General features: G+C 42.2%; 1 protein-coding gene across 4 annotated transcripts; it reads right to left on the minus strand.

Moving 5' to 3' along the window:
* Positions 1-2,061: 2,061 nt before the first annotated feature.
* On the minus strand, positions 2,062-17,778 carry LOC143161776 (phospholipid scramblase 1-like). 4 transcript variants are annotated; one of them, XM_076341017.1, is made up of 9 exons: positions 17,685-17,776; positions 12,881-12,912; positions 11,956-12,039; positions 9,752-9,921; positions 8,630-8,672; positions 7,314-7,534; positions 6,332-6,493; positions 5,112-5,273; positions 2,062-3,875 (listed from the first exon to the last, which is right to left on the minus strand). In XM_076341017.1, the coding sequence occupies exons 2-9, from the start codon at positions 12,891-12,893 to the stop codon at positions 3,846-3,848; spliced, it is 885 nt and encodes a 294-aa protein (XP_076197132.1). In that variant the 5' UTR covers positions 12,894-12,912; positions 17,685-17,776; the 3' UTR covers positions 2,062-3,845. The 4 variants fall into 4 exon arrangements, with proteins under 4 accessions (XP_076197132.1, XP_076197130.1, XP_076197131.1 ...); XM_076341015.1 differs by having other exon boundaries at positions 2,063-3,875; positions 17,729-17,778; XM_076341016.1 differs by having other exon boundaries at positions 2,063-3,875; positions 17,741-17,764.
* Positions 17,779-19,964: the final 2,186 nt, after the last annotated feature.

Genomic DNA, 19,964 nt, shown 5'->3' on the forward strand with positions numbered 1-19,964 from the left:
TTCCTGCCACAGATTATTAGCATTCATATCATACAGTGCCCATTAGTAGTCAAACACTTCAGCCATGCAACTTTACAATACATCCCCTTGAACAAAGATTCGATTTTCTTTATTACCCGTAGCATTTCCAATGAGTTAGCCCTGCACCTCCAGTAAATGAGCTAAATTCAGTTCAGGAAAGCCAGTTGCTTTCTCCTTCCCTGACTCACCTTTTATTGTGCAGTCCCTGCTCCTGCTGACGGCTTTTGGGCAAAGTTATTCTCATTAGTAAAACCAAGATGAGGTACGTGAGGGATGTAAGGGCTGTCCTTGGGTCTACAAAAAGACCCAAGGAGGCCTTTTTATGAACTTTGCTAATATGAATTAAAATGTTTTTAGGAGACCAACGGTATACAATACACTTTAAAACAATGCTCCTCCTCTTCTCTGATTAGCAAAATTATCCTCTCTCCTCAATTAACAAAAACCCAATCTTGCTTAAGACTAAAGAAGGAGTAAATTACTTTTTTTTTTCTTTTTTTTTTTTTACACTTATAATTTTGGTTTCTGGAAACTGGAATTAACTATGCTTTTCTACTGAGAAACATCATATAAATTATGCCTTTCTGTACCGTATAGACCCTAGGGTTTCATTGTGACTGCATCTCCTGTACAGCTGGAGATGAAAAACTTACAGGGATGATACAGATGGAAAGGTCATTAACAGAACTAGAGAAATCCATCTGCAAATCTCACTCTTTAAAGGTTTTATGTAACAGCTCTACCTAACTGAGATGGTATTGAATAACAGGCGGCGTGCTGAAAGTCTTCTAATGCTTTCCAAAGCCTGGATTTATGGATAGGGGGATAAATCATTGTATTGCTTATAGTCTGATGGATGAAGAGTGGAGTTCTAGAGCCTGGTGATTTATTAAATATGGATGCTGTTATGGGTTCTTTCAAAATGAAGAAAGACAGCTCAAAGAATGATTTATTCTGCATTTAGCACAATCAGTTTCAGAAATGAGCGAGTACAGCTGTCTCCAGAAGCTCTTGAAAAATTTAAGGAATAAGCATTTTTCAATTAAATATCATTAGGAAAAAGTGAAAGAGATTGCAAAGGTCATAAGATATTGTTTGGTTAACTAAAGAGTTACCCCTTGATAGCTTTAGTTAGGACTTCTCATGCAATATTTTTACCACTTGAGAGACTGTGAACCATTTCACAAAACAAAAGTTTATGAGCTGTGTAACCAGCATCAGAGCTATCCAGTTACCCAACTGATGGAAAGTTCCCCTAGTCCAATGCTCTCTCTGTCCTTTTGTGATCCGAGGTTGTGGAACTTCTTTTCCTGTTCTTACCACAATTCTGGATACCACAAATCTAAGAGGCTTAGCTTGAACTTCTACACCTTACTATGTAGCTGGATTCACATACTGATTCCCTTGGGCTATCGAATTCTTCACCTTATTTACTAATTTTGCTAAATACATGGTAAAGAAATAAGCTGTAGCAATTTGACCACTGGACTCAAGCAGCACAAAATCAAAAAATCTAAATGACAACAGCACAACTTACACAACTTCCCTGTTGGGTTTCACTGTATTTGAGAAACCTTGTTTGTAAGCAAAGATATCTTTGCTTTGATTACACTTTACAGAATTGTTACTGCTTGCAACTGCAATTCTACTTAAGATACAAGAGTTGCAAGATTTTTTTCCGACACATCTTGATGTGAAGCTGATCATTCTTGACTGTTTGCATTCTGACATTCTTCCCTTACTGCTTGACAGAGATGTATGTGAATTTTTCTACATAATTTTGTATGCAAGGTTGTTGGGACAACAGTGCTTCCAGGACTTACGGTGAATACTTAAGCACAACATTTGAACATAACATTTTGAATTACTTGGAGGAATGAAAATAAAGTCTCCTGGTTATGTCCCATTAGCCCAAGGTCCTAATACCTCACTTAAATTTGCATACACTCCCCAGTTTATTGTCAAGGGATGAATTTATGATGCAAGATGCTTTTCAGCATAGGCAAAGGTATCACTGTTTTGCCTACTTGCAAAATATTATTCCATCTATTCTTCAAACAGCCACAAACAGACCTCACTCTAATGCAAAAAGTAAACTGAAATTCTATGCAGGACCTGCCACGGAATTAAACAGGTATTTTCAAATATCTCCAAAAAAAATGTTTACGGGATATTTGAGTAACGGCTCTCTGTTGAAAGTGCAGCTATTGAACGTGCTTGAGCCTGGGACTTCAGAGCTACAGGCAGAACCAAAGCTGTGTGTCCCCCCTTGCAGGAAAATTAATACTGATGGGCTTAGCCATATGAATCCCTACAGGACAGGTCTGGTCCTGGGTGCATTACTCTGGTGTCTATACATGTAGCTTCTATTCCTAATTGAAGCAATCAGAAACTTTTAGCAGATTTTACCAAGACTGAATTTCCGGTATCTCATTAATAGCTGGTCAATAAAGCACAAAATATTTTCAAAATAACAATAATTTAATACCCCAAGAATAGTGCTGATGAATCAAAAATGCACCTCCAGCATCCCTATTACTAAAGACACCATATTCAGGGAATTTTGTCTCTAGCAACAGAAGCTAATTTAACAAGGCATAATATCCAACTTTAAAGACTTTCAGAACAGTACAGATTGTTGTCACGAGTTTGTACAATTCTTATAACATCAAAGAGAGTCCAGGTACATAGCAGAAATGGCACTCCTCTTTTCCTCTGCTTTTTGACTGGCCAGGAGCAATCAATAAATTGAAAATACTGAACAAAAGGAATCTTTAGCAGAACTAGAATACAACTGAAAATATTGGCAAGGACCTCTCCCCATAGCTGGATCCCAAGAACTGCTATATGCACATGCTTGTGTGAAGCTGGGGTAAGAAATTGCAGCTTTTTCCATTGCTTGCACATTTAAATAAAGCTATAAATGCTAAGAATTGCATGCCATGTCATGCGTCTGCTTTTGAAGTGGAATTGTTCTGTTTATTATTCCTGCGCCCTCACACCTACAGACAAGACTTACCATCTGTGAAAACCATGGACTAAATGAAGAGGAAAGAGGACTGGAGAAACTGAAATGTAAGTAACTAGTTTTTCCTTGCCTCAGGAAAAAACACACTCATGCACAAAGCAATTACTAAAGGATTATTAAACAGAAGCAACCACAGGCATTTATATTTCCTGTCTCCTCTAAACTTCTGTTGGTGAAAATCAAAGCCTTAAGTTTCAAAACAACCCAAATGATGAAACTAAGTTACACTAAAGGAGTCATATTTGACAGCAGATTTGTCCCTAGATTAATACAATTTTACAGTGATTTCTGATAGTTCTGCTCACTTAGATTACTTTGTTTTGAACGTATATATTTGCTAAGAAGTTGGAAACAACAGAATGTGAACACCAAGGCAAAACTACCGAAGAAGGATACACAGGAAAAGATCAGGACCTCTTGATTAGGCTCATTGGTGATATTAATATTGAATATAGAAGTAGTCCTCTTTTTTAGAAATTAAAGTAACTACAAGTAGTTATTTTACAATTCCAAATTTCTTGGGAAAAAAGGCAGCTATATATTTCTATAAATTACAGTATTCATCTGTACAGACAAAGGGTTCTTATTTGAATACTACAATTTATTTCATCAGATTACAAAAAAAAAAAAGAAGACCATAAAGCTTTTAGTTTATAGAAATATAACTGCAAGCACAAGATGTACGTTTCTCACATTCTTCCTGGAGCTCTGCAATCCACTGGAAAGTTGGGAGATTTATGTTCTTCTTCCTTCTATATAAAAGTTGTAGAGTCCATTGCCAAACTCTTGTTCACTATTAGTTACTATGCTCAAAAAACATGAAGTCCTAAGAGAGAAACAAAAAGCAATCAAAACAAATACTTCTTAAAGGCGGTTCTTAGTTCAGAGATCTCCTGGTTGCTTTGCAAGGTATTCAAAGCACCTTCCTCTCGGAAACCTCAAATGATAAGAAGGTGGGGGCACCTCTCTCCATCCCCTCATCATCTGCGTCTCTCAGAATAGGACACCCACAGGGAGAGAAAGAGGCAGTGAAAGACCTACGTGGAAACTTTAAATTATCACTAGCCGAAGCTATTCTTCCTTTACTCAGGATTCCTGCCCTGGCTTTGTTCGACCTGACTCGGTCCCTTCAATTTTACCTCAAACTGGAGTCCATATAATGGTGACTATCTTCAGTTTACATCTGGGGGCCCGATCTTCTGTGTCAGGAGTCCTGGCTTGCTCGCACTCACTAACGCTGTGCTTCATGCACATGGCAGCACACGAACACACACGGCTAAGGAAAACTTGGTTCGTGCACAGGGCTGTTAAAGGCTGGTGAGAACTTTCCAAACTCAAGGGGCTTCACATACCCCTTTCCTCCCCCTCTGCAGCGCTGCCAGCACAGAAGCAGTGCACTTTTTGAAATGGTACCTGATGCTGAATTGCACAGGTAAGTGGAAACACGAGCGTGTCGCACACTGTTTTCAAAGAGCAAAGCGAGCTGCACTGCAGTATTTGACATGGCATAGTCAGCGCGCAGCTGAAAAGCGCTGTATCGAGTTAGATGTGCTTTGCCTCCACAGAAGTCCCTCCCATTGGAAAGGACTCCTCTGAGAGCATTTAATCCTGCTCAGCTCAGTGCTTCACATACTTCCAAGAAGGAGAGTCGGGAGGAACTGGCTGCAGCATTCAGCCAGCAGGTGAGCAGCTCTGGCTTTGGATGGGTCTCTTGGCTATTGCTGATCACTAACCACTAACCACTTTTCTGGTTTCACCATCCACACAAACGTGCTTGCCTCTGCTAATGTGTCTGTAAGGAGTCTTCCCTTTACAGGGTTTCTCAGTCCCATCACATATGAGGCTCTCCTTAAATACAGTTAGCACTTCCTGTAGTCTAGGATAAGCTTATTATCTGAAATAATTCTTGGTTGCCCTCCGTGGTTAGTTTTACACACAGGAAGTTCACAACAAGCTGTCGCCCACTTCAGGGAGCTCAGAGTCAAATCCTTGACCAGCACAATTTGAACATGGAGATGAAAAAGTCAGTTCATATTCAAGTATTAGTGAATGACAGACTTACAATAAGGAAGCAAGCACCGATCATGACAGCTTTCATTTTTACATCAAGGTCCATTGGGAATGTGATTCCAAAGTTATCTGTATCTGTAAAGGCTTCTCTCAAAAACCCGGTCCACTGCTTAGAAATCCTCCCAACAGTAGAAGTCTCATCCACAGACTTCACCTAGTTTAATATAAAATTAAAAAACCAAATCTGTCATTCATAATATTCCCAAATCCTTTTCGTGATAGATCCATTTGAAAGCTTCAGGTTGTGTTATTTGAATTAATGCAGTCATTGAATGCAACTGTTGGTACCAAAAGGCAACCCTGACTATCAGAAAGTCAGTCTTAAGTAGCACAGACATGAACTTAATTCTAAATCTGACTGCGGAGTTCAATGGTTTAATGGTGTTGGAAGACAGCTGCCGCACGCACACACACACGCTCTGCTGGAAGTGTTGTCTTTCAGCCAAGAGAGTGAATTAGTTTCTCCTGCCATGTATCAGGAACTGCTCAAGTGAAAATTAAACCAATTACATTCTTCTGTTCCAAAGCAGAGATTAGCCCTTTGTCAACATTATGTTTCCTAAAGTTAGATCCAGTCTTCAGGGTCATGTGAAAGACTAGTCCCCAAAATAAAATTATACTAAATTTGCTTTAGCAACTATTTGCAACATCATTTGAAATATTAAATGGTTGACTAGTGTAATCTACTGCTTAATGTGTATGAAAATAATGATGCGTTAATCACTATAATTTCTAAGTGAAAGTTGTAACTCTTCAGTCATTCAAATCTATATTTTAGGTCTAAATTATCTTGATTTACTTGGTCATTGAATGATTATTAAATGACTAAATGAGTGGTTGTAGGAAGTCATTTTAATAAATACCTGTTACAGCTGAGAATAACATTTTTTTGTTAGGGCCTAATCTAACAGAATCAAAAAGATTTCGCTGCTAAATATTTCAATTAAGAGATTTGTGTGCAACCACAGGGAATCAGTCTCACTGATCACTGATGAGTGGCTTTAAGACATCATTTCTGGAATTTTGTCTGGCTTATCTAGAGTAATCAAGGTATCTAGAGAAGTGAGTTGATTATACTAGCATTAAAAGATTATGTACTAATTACTTAATATATACTACAGTTCAGTTGACAGGCAATGAGTCAAGCAACAAACTACTATCGAACTACTATCTGAAAGAAGGTACATACAAACGATTTTTAGCATTGCATACCTCAAAATGAACATCCTCACAGCAGCTGCAGACAACACACGGGCCAGTAATTTTCAGAATATCCATTCTTTTCTCATCTTGAATGGTAAACTTTGGCAGGCAGGCGTGCCAGTTCTGGACAACGTAACCAACTGGTGTTCCTGGAGGCGCCTGAACTTCCAGCTTCACAGGAAAAAGAAAACCTCCACGTGAACGTTCATGCTTTGATACGCGTGTTAGACAAAACCCACACTAGCACACAGACCAACCACAACTTATTTTTCCACAGCAATCTGGCTTTCCAATGCATGAAGCTGCATGGGGTTTTCTGTGAATGTTTTCAGAAAACGGCACACAAATTGCAGAGCTCATACGCAACTTTTGCCTTCACTGAAAATAATAAGATACTCCTAAGGCTGTGGAGCACACAAGCCATGCATCTACAGTATAAAGATCAAAGTCTAGTGAAAGAAAGGCTGTGAGCATCCTGAAAGCATTCAGTGAAGACATTACAGGATGCAGCTACTACAAATGCCTCAGGAAGAACTCTAAGTAGGCTCAGATTTGAGGTTTCAGAAGTTGCATCACCCCGTAATTATTTTAATATTTAAAAAGCTCATCATCTCGTGTTGAATTTCATTACAGCTTTCACAGCAGTAAAGTGAAAACTCTAGCCGTTATTTTACGAAAGCCGTTGCCTAACTCTTAACATTGCAAGTCCATCTCCAGCCCAGATTTCGGCACTAGCCGCAAGTTCCCTGACATGCTGTTGAAACAAACTTTTCGTTACTGTAATCAGAAGTGGCCAGCGTGAATCTAACTGTTGCAGCACACTTGCTTCTTCCCAGACCAAGGATCCCATGCACAAATCCCACAGGATCTCTCTCCCCACAACTTACAGACTTGTTTCACCTTGCCTCCTGATTCAAGACAACCCCATCTTAAAACTGCACGGGTGGACCGTGTCCCACGTGAAGGCAGATGGTGAGAGGGAGCAACTCACCTCCTGTAAGCAGCAGGGAAAGCAGCATGAAGAACACCGGAGGGGTCTCTGCAGTGTTATCACCTCGTGGCCCAGGTTGTCTATAATCCGCAGGGTGAAGGGTCGTGATGGCCCACAGCAATTCCTGGTACAGCAGTCAGTGTCCTCTGCTGCAAAGTACACCCTTTGCCCCAGTGTATTCTTGATTTCATATTTGTTTTGTGTTTCAAAGCCAGTCAAAACTGAAAAATAGGAACAGAACTGTTAAATTTCTGCGGTGCGTCTGGTCAGAAAAGTCACCATGCTAACTCTAAAGCTACCCTTCGGGAAGGCAGGCCTCGCTCAAAGTCTGTCAGAGGCAGCTACTGGCGAAGGGAAGCGGTGGGGAAGGACCCTCAAGCAGAGCAGCCTGACAGAGAAGTTCAGAGAGGAGAAGCCACCATGAAGATGGCAACGCAGAAAGGGCATGGAGATGTCCATCGGTCCCCTCCCACCAGACACGGACACCTACTGCCAGAGCAAGCACCACAATTATAAATAACACAGCATGGAAGATTCCCAGGGAAGAGCTGAAGGGATGAGAATTAAAGAAACTTGTGAATTTAGGGGTGAAGAAAGAAAAGGGCTCTAGAGGGCACAAATACATTCAGAATGAGAAAGCCACAAAAAAAGCCTCATAGTCAAGATTCACAGCAGCACAAATGGAAAACAACAAGAGCCAGGACAGAAGTTTTGATTAATTTCTCTAACAAATGAAAGTATTCTTTGAAGCATTATGGAAAGAAAAATGCAGCAGCATTAGGTGTCAGCCAAGACGAATGTTCCATTTTATTTCTTCTATTTGAAAGACACTGATAACGTGACTTTGATATTCTTAAAGTGAACGGAATGAGGGGAGCAGACGGAAAGCAGTTCAATTTGCTAAAACAGCAGGATTGCCTGGAAATGGGATTGGAGCCACATGCCAGTCTATGGCATTAGATGGAGTAAGAGAGGACAGGAAAGAAGATCTTTAAGTAGGGAAGAGAGGCAAGTAGAAATCGTGTGAATGAATAACATGGGAAATGTGTGACTTCAGCTATAACTACCTACCAAGATTATTCAGTCGCATTGCTATGTATCTTTTAAGATACAGAACCTGCTAAAAATCCTCTGCCCTCCTATTTTCTCCTTCCTCTCCTCCACAACTTCTGCAGGAATTGAAACAGATAACAGAGGCAGGAAAGAGAAAGGTGGTGACCCACCTTAAACACGTAGTGTCCAAGAAAGTCTAAATTTTACTGTTCTTGGGATTACTAGATTTAAACATTTCTCCACTATAAAAACTTTGCACTTACTCTCAAGAAGTTCCATTTGCTGATGAATTAATATCTGGTCAATCTGTTCGTGGTTGAAAAATTAAACAGAATAAATAGTTAACAAGTTGTAACTAAGAGAAATCTATTTTTAAGAAGCATTGCTGTTTCATTTCAGAATGCAGATTTACGGACCAATACATTGTCCAGCAGCAGATCACCTACCGGTAAAGCTCTAGAAGTAGCTCACACCCCCCCTGTCCCGTCCTCTGTCAATTTAGCAGAACAGTGTTTCAGAGCACCGGAGCAGATGGCAGAAGTTGTACCCAAACAGGTCCGGTTACAAGCACGCAGGGCTCACGTGCCTGTGCTCCCTTCAGGACTCGGGGCAGCTCAGCTCCAGAGCCTGACAGAGCCTCTGACACCACATACCCCGCGTGCCTACGTCAGGAGTCCATACAGACAAAAGCAGGAAACTGAGACATTTTAGAGCAGAAGCTCAGCTGCTGCTCAGCTCTGAGTGAAACTCGGGGAAAAATCAGCCTCTCCTCACTGGTGCTTTTTTTTTTTTTTTTTTTTTTTTGAGCAATTTGCAAAACTAGCAACAATACACCAGTGTTAAGCCTTGATATTTGCTTCCAGTGAGGAGATGAACTGCACTTTTACGGTACAAGGACATATTCTATAATGTGGAAAAAATTCTTATTTTGCTATTAGCATTCTCTACGTTGTGAAGCCTGACTAGCGCGTCTCCTAACAACATTATGAAGAGGTGTGAAGAAAGCATCATGTAGAAAATTAAGCACCTCTAATGTGCTACAGTTGTCTATATTATATATATTTATTATATACACCTTGCCAAATCACATTACATCTCACAAACAGTAGCTTCAGAAATGGGAAGGATGTATGACAGCCCTGTGGCCCCGGTCCTTTAGCATCTCACTTGGCAGGAGAGTACTCCATGAAGTGCTGCAGCCCTAACAGGCACCTCCACACTCAAACATGCATCAATCACATTACAAAAAGCTTCACTCAGCAGCCCAAAAGCAGCAACCCATGCAGCCGCAACAAAGCCAGACGCTTTTTTTAGCTTTTCAACAGATGCAGGCTGCTTCTCAGGTGAATATCTGTTCTCTGGGGAAGGAGGAAGGGTGCAGGTACCTGTGTGAGGTATTCCAGTCCAGGAGGGCAGTTGGGAAGAGGAGGAGGGACGGGCATCCAGATTGTCCCCTCCTTCGCGATGGGCTGGTTCTGGATGGGTGGAACAGCAAATCCAGCTGGGACCCCCATGGCCTGTACCTGGAAGCCATAGCTCCCCGCGCCTGCGACACCTGGCGTGGTAGAAGATATGCTGTTGTGAAACTTAGATGTCGGAAAAGAATTGCCCCACGAATCTTCAAAAGATTAACTTGGTCACTATTTTGAACTATGAAGATCCTCATACCCACAATATATTTCAGTTACGAATACTACAACTTTCATGAAGTTACACTGGATTGGGATGTTCTAATCCCTGCAGACAAAACCAAACAAAATAAATAAATGCATCATTCTTGAATATAGCAGAAATTTTATTCACATAAAGATAGGCAATTCAAAAATTAGAAAGAAATCAATGAAGGTTATTTCTAAGTAGAGAAGGCAGAATACCTTAAAATACATTAAAAGTATTGGCATTTACAAGTTGTCAGTTGAGCAAATGAGGAATTTTAAGACAAAGTTTTCCTGGAATTATACCTTCTACTTATGTGATAAGAAATGTCCTTTTAGCAAAGTTCATCTGCAGTTTTCAAACCAGATGGTCTTTCAAAACTCAGGAAATCCACACCTCCTTCATGGAGGAGGTGCATAGTAAAGGAAGAAATAGTTCCACATTTTGTGCATGCCAAGTAAGTCTTCCCCAGTTAGCACTCAATAGGAAACGCAAGCTCTCATGAAGCACTTCAGGGTCTAAATGCTCAGCACCCCACCAGATGGCACACGCAGCACTGCCTTAGTGCTCACAACCCATCCCGCGTCCCCCGGCTGTGCGCAGAGCCCTGCCTTGCTTGAGTACGGTCCCGCAGCAACGTGGTCTTTGCTAGAGAGATGCTTTATGACCTTGTAGCTGAAGCTGCTGAAGTTGCTATTGAAAGTTACAGAACAAGAACTCTATTTTTTCCCTCATTTAATGCTTTTCTGGTAGGCAGATAGGCTTTCAATCTGATGCAGAGGAATTTTATATTTTACTCGGAAGCAAGCACAACGCAGAAGCCACAAAGAGTATTTTTGTAGAGCTGTACAAAGACAAATAGTTCGAGATACTGACTTGTAGACTTATTTTTAGCACAAATCAGTTCAGCACTGATGCTTCACATTACATTACAATACATGGACTGTCACATGCGAAAGCTCACGCTGTGGCCATAAGCAGGACAGTACCTCAGGTGATGTAAACAGCTGTAGCTTAAAACTCATAGGTGGCAGGATCACTCACCCCAGAGAAGAACCCACCCTTATGGAATACAAAACCACTTTTATGTCTGAGCACAGGCTTTGCACACAGACTGACTGTCGACTGCTATCGTGTGTAAGTGTGTGCACGTACAATTATTCAAAACGAAAAATGCTCCCCTGACCTTCATCGCACAGGCAGCGCGTGCTCATTCCCCGCTGAAGCTAACCGTGCTTACAGACCTCAGATTGCCTCGCCACAAGGTGCACAGGCTTTAACTTTTGAACAGCACAGTAACTTAGGCCAAACTTTTTGCATTTTATCTACAACTTATGCTTTGAGCCTGATTAGATATTACTCTTTGTGACTTGGTTCTTCAGAAAGCAATTAGTTGCCAGAACAGGAGAATCTATTTAGGAGTGCTGCATTTTGAATGCGGAGCAGAAAATGAGATAGCAGACAAGCCAAGGAGTGAAAGTGCCAAGTACAGCAACAGAGTAGGAAACAGGAAGAGAATACATGGACCAGCAGAACTGCGAGAGGAAAACAATTCTTTCTTCAGTTCTGGATTTCGAGAGAAAAATAAAGTGAAATACTGAAATAGCATGTTAATTAAAAACCTGATTATCAGCAAGAAGCTGCCACGCATTAATTGCTTTGCATCAGTAACACCTCCCTAACAAACTCCCCACAGTGACCACTGAGGAACACCCAACATTTCTAACTCCTACCACTGTTGGTACTGCTCAGCACCTACTAACATGTAGCACCAAGAAGGAAAGAAGATGACTTTTCAGCAAAACAGAAATTAGCAGAAACTCTACAGAACTAACAGCAGAGAAGTAAATCAGAGATGGTCACCCTTGTGAAACCTCCTATTTCCCGTGCTTATTTCCTACTGGTATAGTAGATCTGTAGTCAAGCAACCTACCTTGGTAAGTCCCAGGTGCATGCTGAGGGTAGCCATAGGGGACTTGATTTTCTGGTGCATAGTTAGAGTTTGAAAATCCAGGTGCTGGTGCAGGTTTACGTGTGGAAAGAATGGAACATAATACTCTCAGTATTGCTCGTTTCCTCCTACCCTAGGGTAAAAGATCCCCAACATTGCCTCCTTTTTCAGAGTAGACACATAACAAAATTAAGCAGCTGTTTTCTGTATAGCAAAAACTGTATAACAAGCTCGTATTTACGCACAGTATATATACTAAACATCAGTATAACTTAAAGGAGTTCTGATCCTTAAAGTGCAGAAAAAAGGCAGGTATTGCACATGATGTCATGAAGATATCACAGAATCATTTAGCTCAGAAGGGACCTCCTGAGACCACCTAGTCCAACCCCTGCTCAAGCAGGGTCAGTTCACTGTCTGGACCAGACGTGCCTTTGTTCATTTATATTTAGAAGGAGGCCTTAATTCAAAGAATTGCCAGGGAACTGACAGGCTGCCGTCCTGTACAGAACAGACTAGTAATGAGCCATTCTCCACTATATAAAACATTTTCTCCCAATTTCTTCAAGTTAGGACTATACTAATGCCTCACTAGCAGACTCAGAGGGTTATGGATTTAAAAAGATTTACCAAGTTCAGCTTGTAAGCAGAAATAACTTGAATTTCAAGATGATTTATTTATTTATTTTATTTAACTTCCGAAATCAAGATATGAAAATGTAAGATATATGTTTTGTAAATGATTCAGTTTTAAAATGTAAATAATTTCAGTTTAAAACATTTATACATATTTCATAAAATTAGAAGGTAAACTAATAGCTAAGCTAATATTGCTTGAACACCTCAGAAGGACCCGTGTTATCTTTGATATTAACAAAAGATGACATTTTGTTTATATTTTACTCACCTTGCATTGCCATGGATCTGCTTATAATTGTTCTGCAAAACAACATTTTTATTTCATGGTTTTTTTAATACATAATTTCACACAAGAGTTATTCAGAGTTCTCTATTTATTATTGATAAAAGATACTTGCCTGTCTAAACCGTATGGGAAAGCTGAACTACAAATACAAGCTAAAATAACTTTCAATATCTCCGCTTCCTTCTAGGCTATGTCTCCACCACAGCATAAGTCTGAATTATCTACGCCTGCATTCATGCTTTGAGTATCCTGAAATCATCCTCAGCTCAGAGGAAAGCATTGGGATGTGCAGTTAGTCCTTGCCGTGCAGGACTCCATTGTGCAGCCATTCAGAAGCATCGTGCAATTCATACCAACGAATTACTGCAGTAATGTCAGAGCAAGTGGTTTACTGTATTGATGTTGACTACAAAACCTGCTTGGGCAAATCCTGGAGCAGCCGTGACGCCATGCTACCACCTATTCAGTTCTTTATGCTATTCCACTTCTGAAGCGGTACTACTAAATATCATGTATGCAATTTTTGTCTCCGCACAATAAGAAAGGGTGGGCTTGCACGGACGAGTGGGCTTCCACAGCAGAATATCATGAGTGAAAGGGCCAACTCCTTGTCTTTTTTTTCTACTCTTCCAGGGTTGCTAAAAGGAGTTAAAAAAAAGCAGAAAGAACATTTGCTGATGCCAGCATCAACCTTGAGAGATACTCCTTTCAGTCTCTGGGGTGACAAGAGAAGCAAGACAATGGCAGCAACTTCTCTTAAAGACAGAGGTCCAAAATAGCCAGGAGATCCATACGTGGAAGTACAAAAAAGAACCATATAGGGGCTCTTTTTTATAGGATCAAAAGCTTTAAAATAAACAATAAACCTAGTTATTCTAGATTATTCTAAGAATGCAATTCAAGTTAAACTAGTAATATATTTCGTCTGTTACGGTTCTTCCAACTAGTTCAGTTCAATGAAGATGGTCATTCAAAGCTGGGGATCAAATTGAAACTGAAAGCTGTTCCTTCCTGCTCTTCACTCCCAGAGTAAAAGCAGATGTCACAAAAGGATGTCTAATGGTTCTGGGATGATGTGGCACCTAGCTCACTTCCCAACTCCTCACATACACAACATCCTCTTTGTTTAATAAATTGGTCTTAAAGTGTTCCTTTTTTTAATATTTTTTTCTCCTACTTTACTGACTTTACTAACAAAACCACCATCCTGTTTTACATACTTTAATTGGATTCTAGTCCCCATATGAGTACAGGTTAAAAAAAAGTCATAGGAAATAATTTAAAATTACACATCTAATTCAAAAATCCAAAAGTACACGTTCAAACTACATAACAAACCTTGTTCTCACAGTTGGTAATATAGAGTAACAAGTTTACTATATAACCATATTAAAATATGTTGACAAAACTACCAGCTTGTAGGAACAGCACAAATTAAAGATGAATAAAAAAACGTTATTTAAACTAGCAAAAGATCAGTTTATCAGTTTATACTGTGAGATGTTCCAACTACCTGAACTTCAGTGAAATAATGAGAATTACAACTGAACCCCTTGGTAAAGGGAGAGTAGAGACAGAATTGTATGATTTATTTAAAAGAAAGGCTTTATAGTAGCCCAGAATCTTTTTTTCTCCCTACAACCACACATACACGCCACTGTGCAATCTAGGATTTAGAAAATGTTGATATGCTTTATAGCTAGGAAAGCAACAAAGATTTTTACAAAGTTCAACTTCCATTTCATCAGATATGATGCTAAAGAGAATAGCTAAGATTATTTCTTTTTATTAAAATTGTCTCTTTTCTTCTATTGCTTTTTTTCTAGACGCCTTCTACAACCTCCAGTTCAGTCACCAAGATTAACACATTGTCAGTCGTGCCCTGCTTTTCATCTGAATAATTTATAACGATTGTGAAATAACATAAAATTCTGAAATACCAAAGCAATGAGGAACAAAAACTCACTTTTGTCAGCCTCTATATAGTGTTCAGCCACATTGTTAGGCATAGGGAAATCCCCACCTGCTGAAACCTCAGCCAAGAAACAGCAGCAATGGGAAGACCAGTCACTTAGAAACGTGTTTGTTCCAGCTGCCTGGGTTACACAAAGCGATGATTTGAAGCCTACATTTTCATTGCAGTTTAATAAAATGAGGCTTTACATGCTGCTAGGTGTTACTAGTTCTAGTAACAGTTTCAAAATAAATATAGGGAACAGTCATTGAAACGTTACTTACTTAGCGGGGAAAAGTAAAGATACTTGCATTTAGCTCCCACTAATACAAAAGAGGGAGAATGCTATTTCTTTGTAATGGAGTTAAAATTCCACAGAATTAAAGACAAAAAGAAAGAAAGTGCTTCAGCAAGTAGAAGTCCATGACTGAATTAATTTTGGTTCAACAAAAACAGTAGCTGCCTTGTGCTACGCAGGCCCCATGCTGCAACCTGAATTTACAACGTAAGTCGAGAGTAAGTCGTGTTGGAGTGAATAAGCTGGCCGTGGTGTTCCAGAAGAAGCAGCTGTATATCTTTGCGTACATCTTATAAAAAGCTTTACAAGGCCCTGAGCAATCTGATCTAAATTTTAATTTAGGCTGGCTTTAAGCAGAGGAATGGACCAAATGACCTCCAAAGGTTATCCTTTCCAACCTCAATTATGCTAGGATTGTAAGCGTCCTTCACATTTTATTACATTACCTGAGGTATTTGCTGATCAAACATTCCCCAAAATCCCCCAGCTGGAGTGCTGAAGGGCGAGAGGAGGGTGGGGACCAGGCTCCAGCTCCCAGCACCTCACCCCTCACTGGGCCTATTTTGGGTTAGGGCTACGCGAGGGAGCCTGGGCCAGGAGAAGGTGCCGAGTTTTGCCCTTTCCTGACAGATTCCCATAGTAACTCATAGCTCTGGGTCCACTCCCCCAAAGGGAGTACAAATAAGATATAAACACCCTCTCTTCTCTCGAGGAGGGGACATACCTGGGTTCAGCTTTACACAAGGGAAAGCAGAAGTGATTTTGCTGGCAGGAAGGAAGCACCAGGGGAACTGGGAACGCTTTCATGCAAAGCGTTTGCCTGGTAATGAATGACCCTGACGAAACAGTCTCTGGACGGTCTGAGGTCCCCCGCCGTGCCTGTGCACTGGGAGACGGAGAGGTGGGCGCTGCCCGCCACCTCTCCTGAAACACACAACTTGAACCCCGCAGCGTGGCTTCCAACCTCAACCGCTGCAACACAGAGAGGAAATGAAAGGCAAAAGAATCGCCCCCCGGCCCCCCAAAACGGTCCTTCAACTGCCAAGAGTGGCCGTTCGGCTGCGGGTTAGCAAGCTGAGAGCAGACCCCCACACCTCATTCGCTGTACTGCTCACGAGAGAAAGGAACTCATACCAAGAAGTCTCATTCTTCATACCCTGTCCCTATGTGTTGTGCTACCTAGAACCCATATTGCCAGCCTTCCTCCTCATCCATAGGAGTTCCCAGACTTTTTCCCTTTGCTCTCGGAAGTAGCAGTCAACTGCTGCGATAGCCTAAACCCTCTTGCCCAGCACTAGCACAGCCAACCGGTTCCTCAATTTCTCCTTACTTTCTTGAATTGTTACTCAAATGGGTAACATGGAAGCAACCCTCAGAGGCATCCACGTGCCCAGGCACAGCGTTTCTCCCCCCTCCAGGAGTTTTGAGCCTGGGCACTTAAGGACAGCCAAAAACTTTTGGAAAGGAAATCGAGGAAATACTTGTTCCAAAGGAAGTCGGAACAAAACTGTTCTAGTTCAGAGAACAGTATGGAAATAACATCCCTAGATTGTTCCTTTTTAAGGAATGGCAGAATGTCCAGGTTTCTTTTCAGTCACTTTCTCATTTTCAGAACTGCATTACACAGCTACATCTCCCATGTCAGTAGATATGCTGCAACTGATTTAGAAAGGTCTTAACTCAGTCAACCACAGAGCTTCTGTGTTTTGTCAGAAAAACAGGATACTAGCATGACAATCAGTTTAATTTCTTATCCAGCTCAATAAAATACCGCCAAGAGCATATTAACATTAGCCCCCAAGCACAAACATCATGCATGGTGCCATTTAAATACCAAGCCAGGCCCTTTCCAAGAAGGTTTATGATTCAAAAAACAGACTTAGAAAGCCAAATAGCTGTGAGGCATGCATTAGTTCACCCTTGCTAGCTTTGTGGCACTTGTTTTCATCATCACATTATATTAGACTATTCAGCCACTGGACTTTAACCTTGACTGCTGGAGAAACAGTATACTTAAAAATAATCTAGTTGATCTAATTAAACAGGTTATTTTCTGCTAAAGTTAACAAAATAGCCTTCAGAGAAGGAATGAAATGAGCTAGAAGTTGACACAAAATTATTTTGTTCTGATGCAGTAAGGTACCCTCTCCCTTTACATAGACGTCTCTCCTGAAACCTGGGCGTCCCAACACCCGAGAGCCAAAAAAACAGGTCACACTCTGGGTACCCAGCCTCGCTGAGACGAGGGCACGTCTCTAACGCTGCTCGCTTCGCTGCTGGGTGTCAGGACCACCATTGCCTGAACCCTGCCTGCTGCTGTCAGCTCTCTTGAGCAGGGCTCTCCCAGGACAGCCTCGGCAGCAAGATCTTTCCCTAAACCAGCCTTTGCAAGCGAGTTCCTTCGCCACCTCTCATAACTAACTGTTGCTAGAGACATTTTCTAACTTAACGCGCAATCCCAGATTGGAAAATGTGCCCCTTCTGATCATTAAGCATCCCCGTGATGACAAAAAAAAAAAAAAAAAAATAGATACCTGAACAGATAAAGGAAATCATATACGGTAAAGAGATCACGTACGGCACAGAATACCCGTTCCCAAAGCCGAGGCGGCGTCCCGCACGGAGCCCCGCGACCAGCCGCGCCGGATCCCGCCCCCGAGCGCCGCCCCGCCCCGCCCCGCCCGTCCCCGTCCCGTCCCGGCGCCTCCGGAACAGCCGGCGCTGCGGGGCGGGAGCCGCCCGGGGCCGCCCCGGGGGAGGCCGCGCTGGGCGGGCGGGGCGGGCCCCCTGCCGGGGCAGCGCGGGGGGGGGCGCGGGGAGCGAGCGCCGTTTCTTGATCGCAGTAAGAAACGGCGTTTATGAATGGTACCGAGAAACACGGCTGAAACGTCCCCGCAGCCTTCCTCCAGCGCCTCTCCGCTGCAAAGGGCTCTGCCGCTGCTGGGGGCACCGCATGTGGAAGCACTGTTGACTCAGGCTGTGGCTGTGGTCTACCTAGACTTCAGTAAAGCCTTTGACACCGTCTCCCACAGCATTCTCCTCGAGAAGGTGGCGGCTCACGGCTTAGACAGGTGCACTCTGCGCTGGGTAAAAAACTGGCTGGACGGCCGGGCCCAGAGAGTTGTGGTGAACGGAGTTACATCCAGTTGGCGGCCGGTCACGAGCGGTGTTCCCCAGGGCTCAGTTTTGGGGCCGGTCTTGTTTAATATCTTTATTGATGATCTGGACGAGGGGATCGAGTGCACCCTCAGTAAGTTTGCAGATGACACCAAGTTGGGCGGGAGCGTTGATCTGCTCGAGGGTAGGAAGGCTCTGCGGAGGGACCTGGACAGGCTGGATCGATGGGCCCAGGCCAACTGTATGAGGTTCAACAAGGCCAAGTGCCGGGTCCTGCACTTCAGCCACAACACCCCCATGCAGCGCTACAGGCTTGGGGAAGAGTGGCTGGAAAGCTGCCCGTTGGAAAAGGACCTGGGGGTGCTGGTTGACAGCCGGCTGAACATGAGCCGGCAGTGTGCCCAGGTGGCCAAGAAGGCCAATGGCATCCTGGCCTGTATCAGAAATAGTGTGGCCAGCAGGAGCAGGGAAGTGATCGTGCCCCTGTACTCGGCACTGGTGAGGCTGCACCTCGACTACTGTGTTCAGTTTTGGGCCCCTCACTACAAGAAGGACGTCGAGGTGCTGGAGCGTGTCCAGAGAAGGGCAACGAGGCTGGTGAGGGGTCTGGAGAACAAGTCTGATGAGGAGCGGCTGAGGGAACTGGGACTGTTTAGTCTGGAGAAGAGGAGGCTGAGGGGAGACCTCATCGCTCTCTACAACTACCTGAAAGGAGGTTGTAGCGAGGTGGGTGTGGGTCTCTTCTCCCAAGTAACAAGCGATAGGACGAGAGGAAATGGCCTCAAGTTGCGCCAGGGGAGGTTTAGACTGGATATTAGGAAAAATTTCTTTACTGAAAGGGTTGTCAAGCACTGGACCAGGCTGCCCAGGGAAGTGGTTGAGCCACCATCCCTGGGGGTATTTAAAAGATGTGTAGATGTGGTGCTTAGGGACATGGATTAGTGGTGGACTCGGCAGTGCTAGGTTAACGGTTGGACTTGATCTTAAAGGCCTTTTCCAACCTAAACGATTCTGTGATTCATTTAACCGCTTTCTTTTGCTATGGCAGTGGAACAGAAGGTCAAATATTTCCTTAAAATTAAGTGATGCAGTATTTCTAGAAGCTTTTCTTGCAAAGCCAGAAATTTAAGGTAGTAATGTCTCTCTCGGTATAACTTCTACAACTAAAATAACACTAGTGTTCTTTCATTAAGGAGGTATGGCAGTTCAAACTTGCCCATGTAACTATTGTCTTTTATATGTATATCAAATGATTATTCACAGTAAAGTATAATCCTAAAAAAAAAAAATCTTAGGTTTCCTATAATCTTTACACTGTCATCTTCTCCTGTCTGAAAAAGTTTCCACTGTAAGAAAAAGTTTCCACTGCAACCTAAATGTTCAGCAAAGACAGATGGTTTCTGTGAAATACCTGTCAATGGAAGAAAAAAACCCCCAAAATTAAACCTTTGATTGGTGCTTACCCTCATGCACTAGTTCTGAAAGATTTCCTGAAAACACAGGCGATTTGAGGAAATGATTACCTTACCTTTGGTTGATTCTAATGTCTGATACTACGTTAATACTTATCGGTATGATACCGTTTGGAGAAATACAGATGGTGCAGTGCATTCATATTGCTTGAGGAAACACTTTTTAAGTCTGAAAAGGTCCAAAATTTCTAAAAGCTTCCTATAACTTTCAGAGGTTTTTTTGTT

The sequence above is a fragment of the Aptenodytes patagonicus genome, chromosome 6 (genome assembly GCF_965638725.1).
Source record: "Aptenodytes patagonicus chromosome 6, bAptPat1.pri.cur, whole genome shotgun sequence".
Taxonomy (NCBI): Eukaryota; Metazoa; Chordata; class Aves; order Sphenisciformes; family Spheniscidae; genus Aptenodytes; species Aptenodytes patagonicus.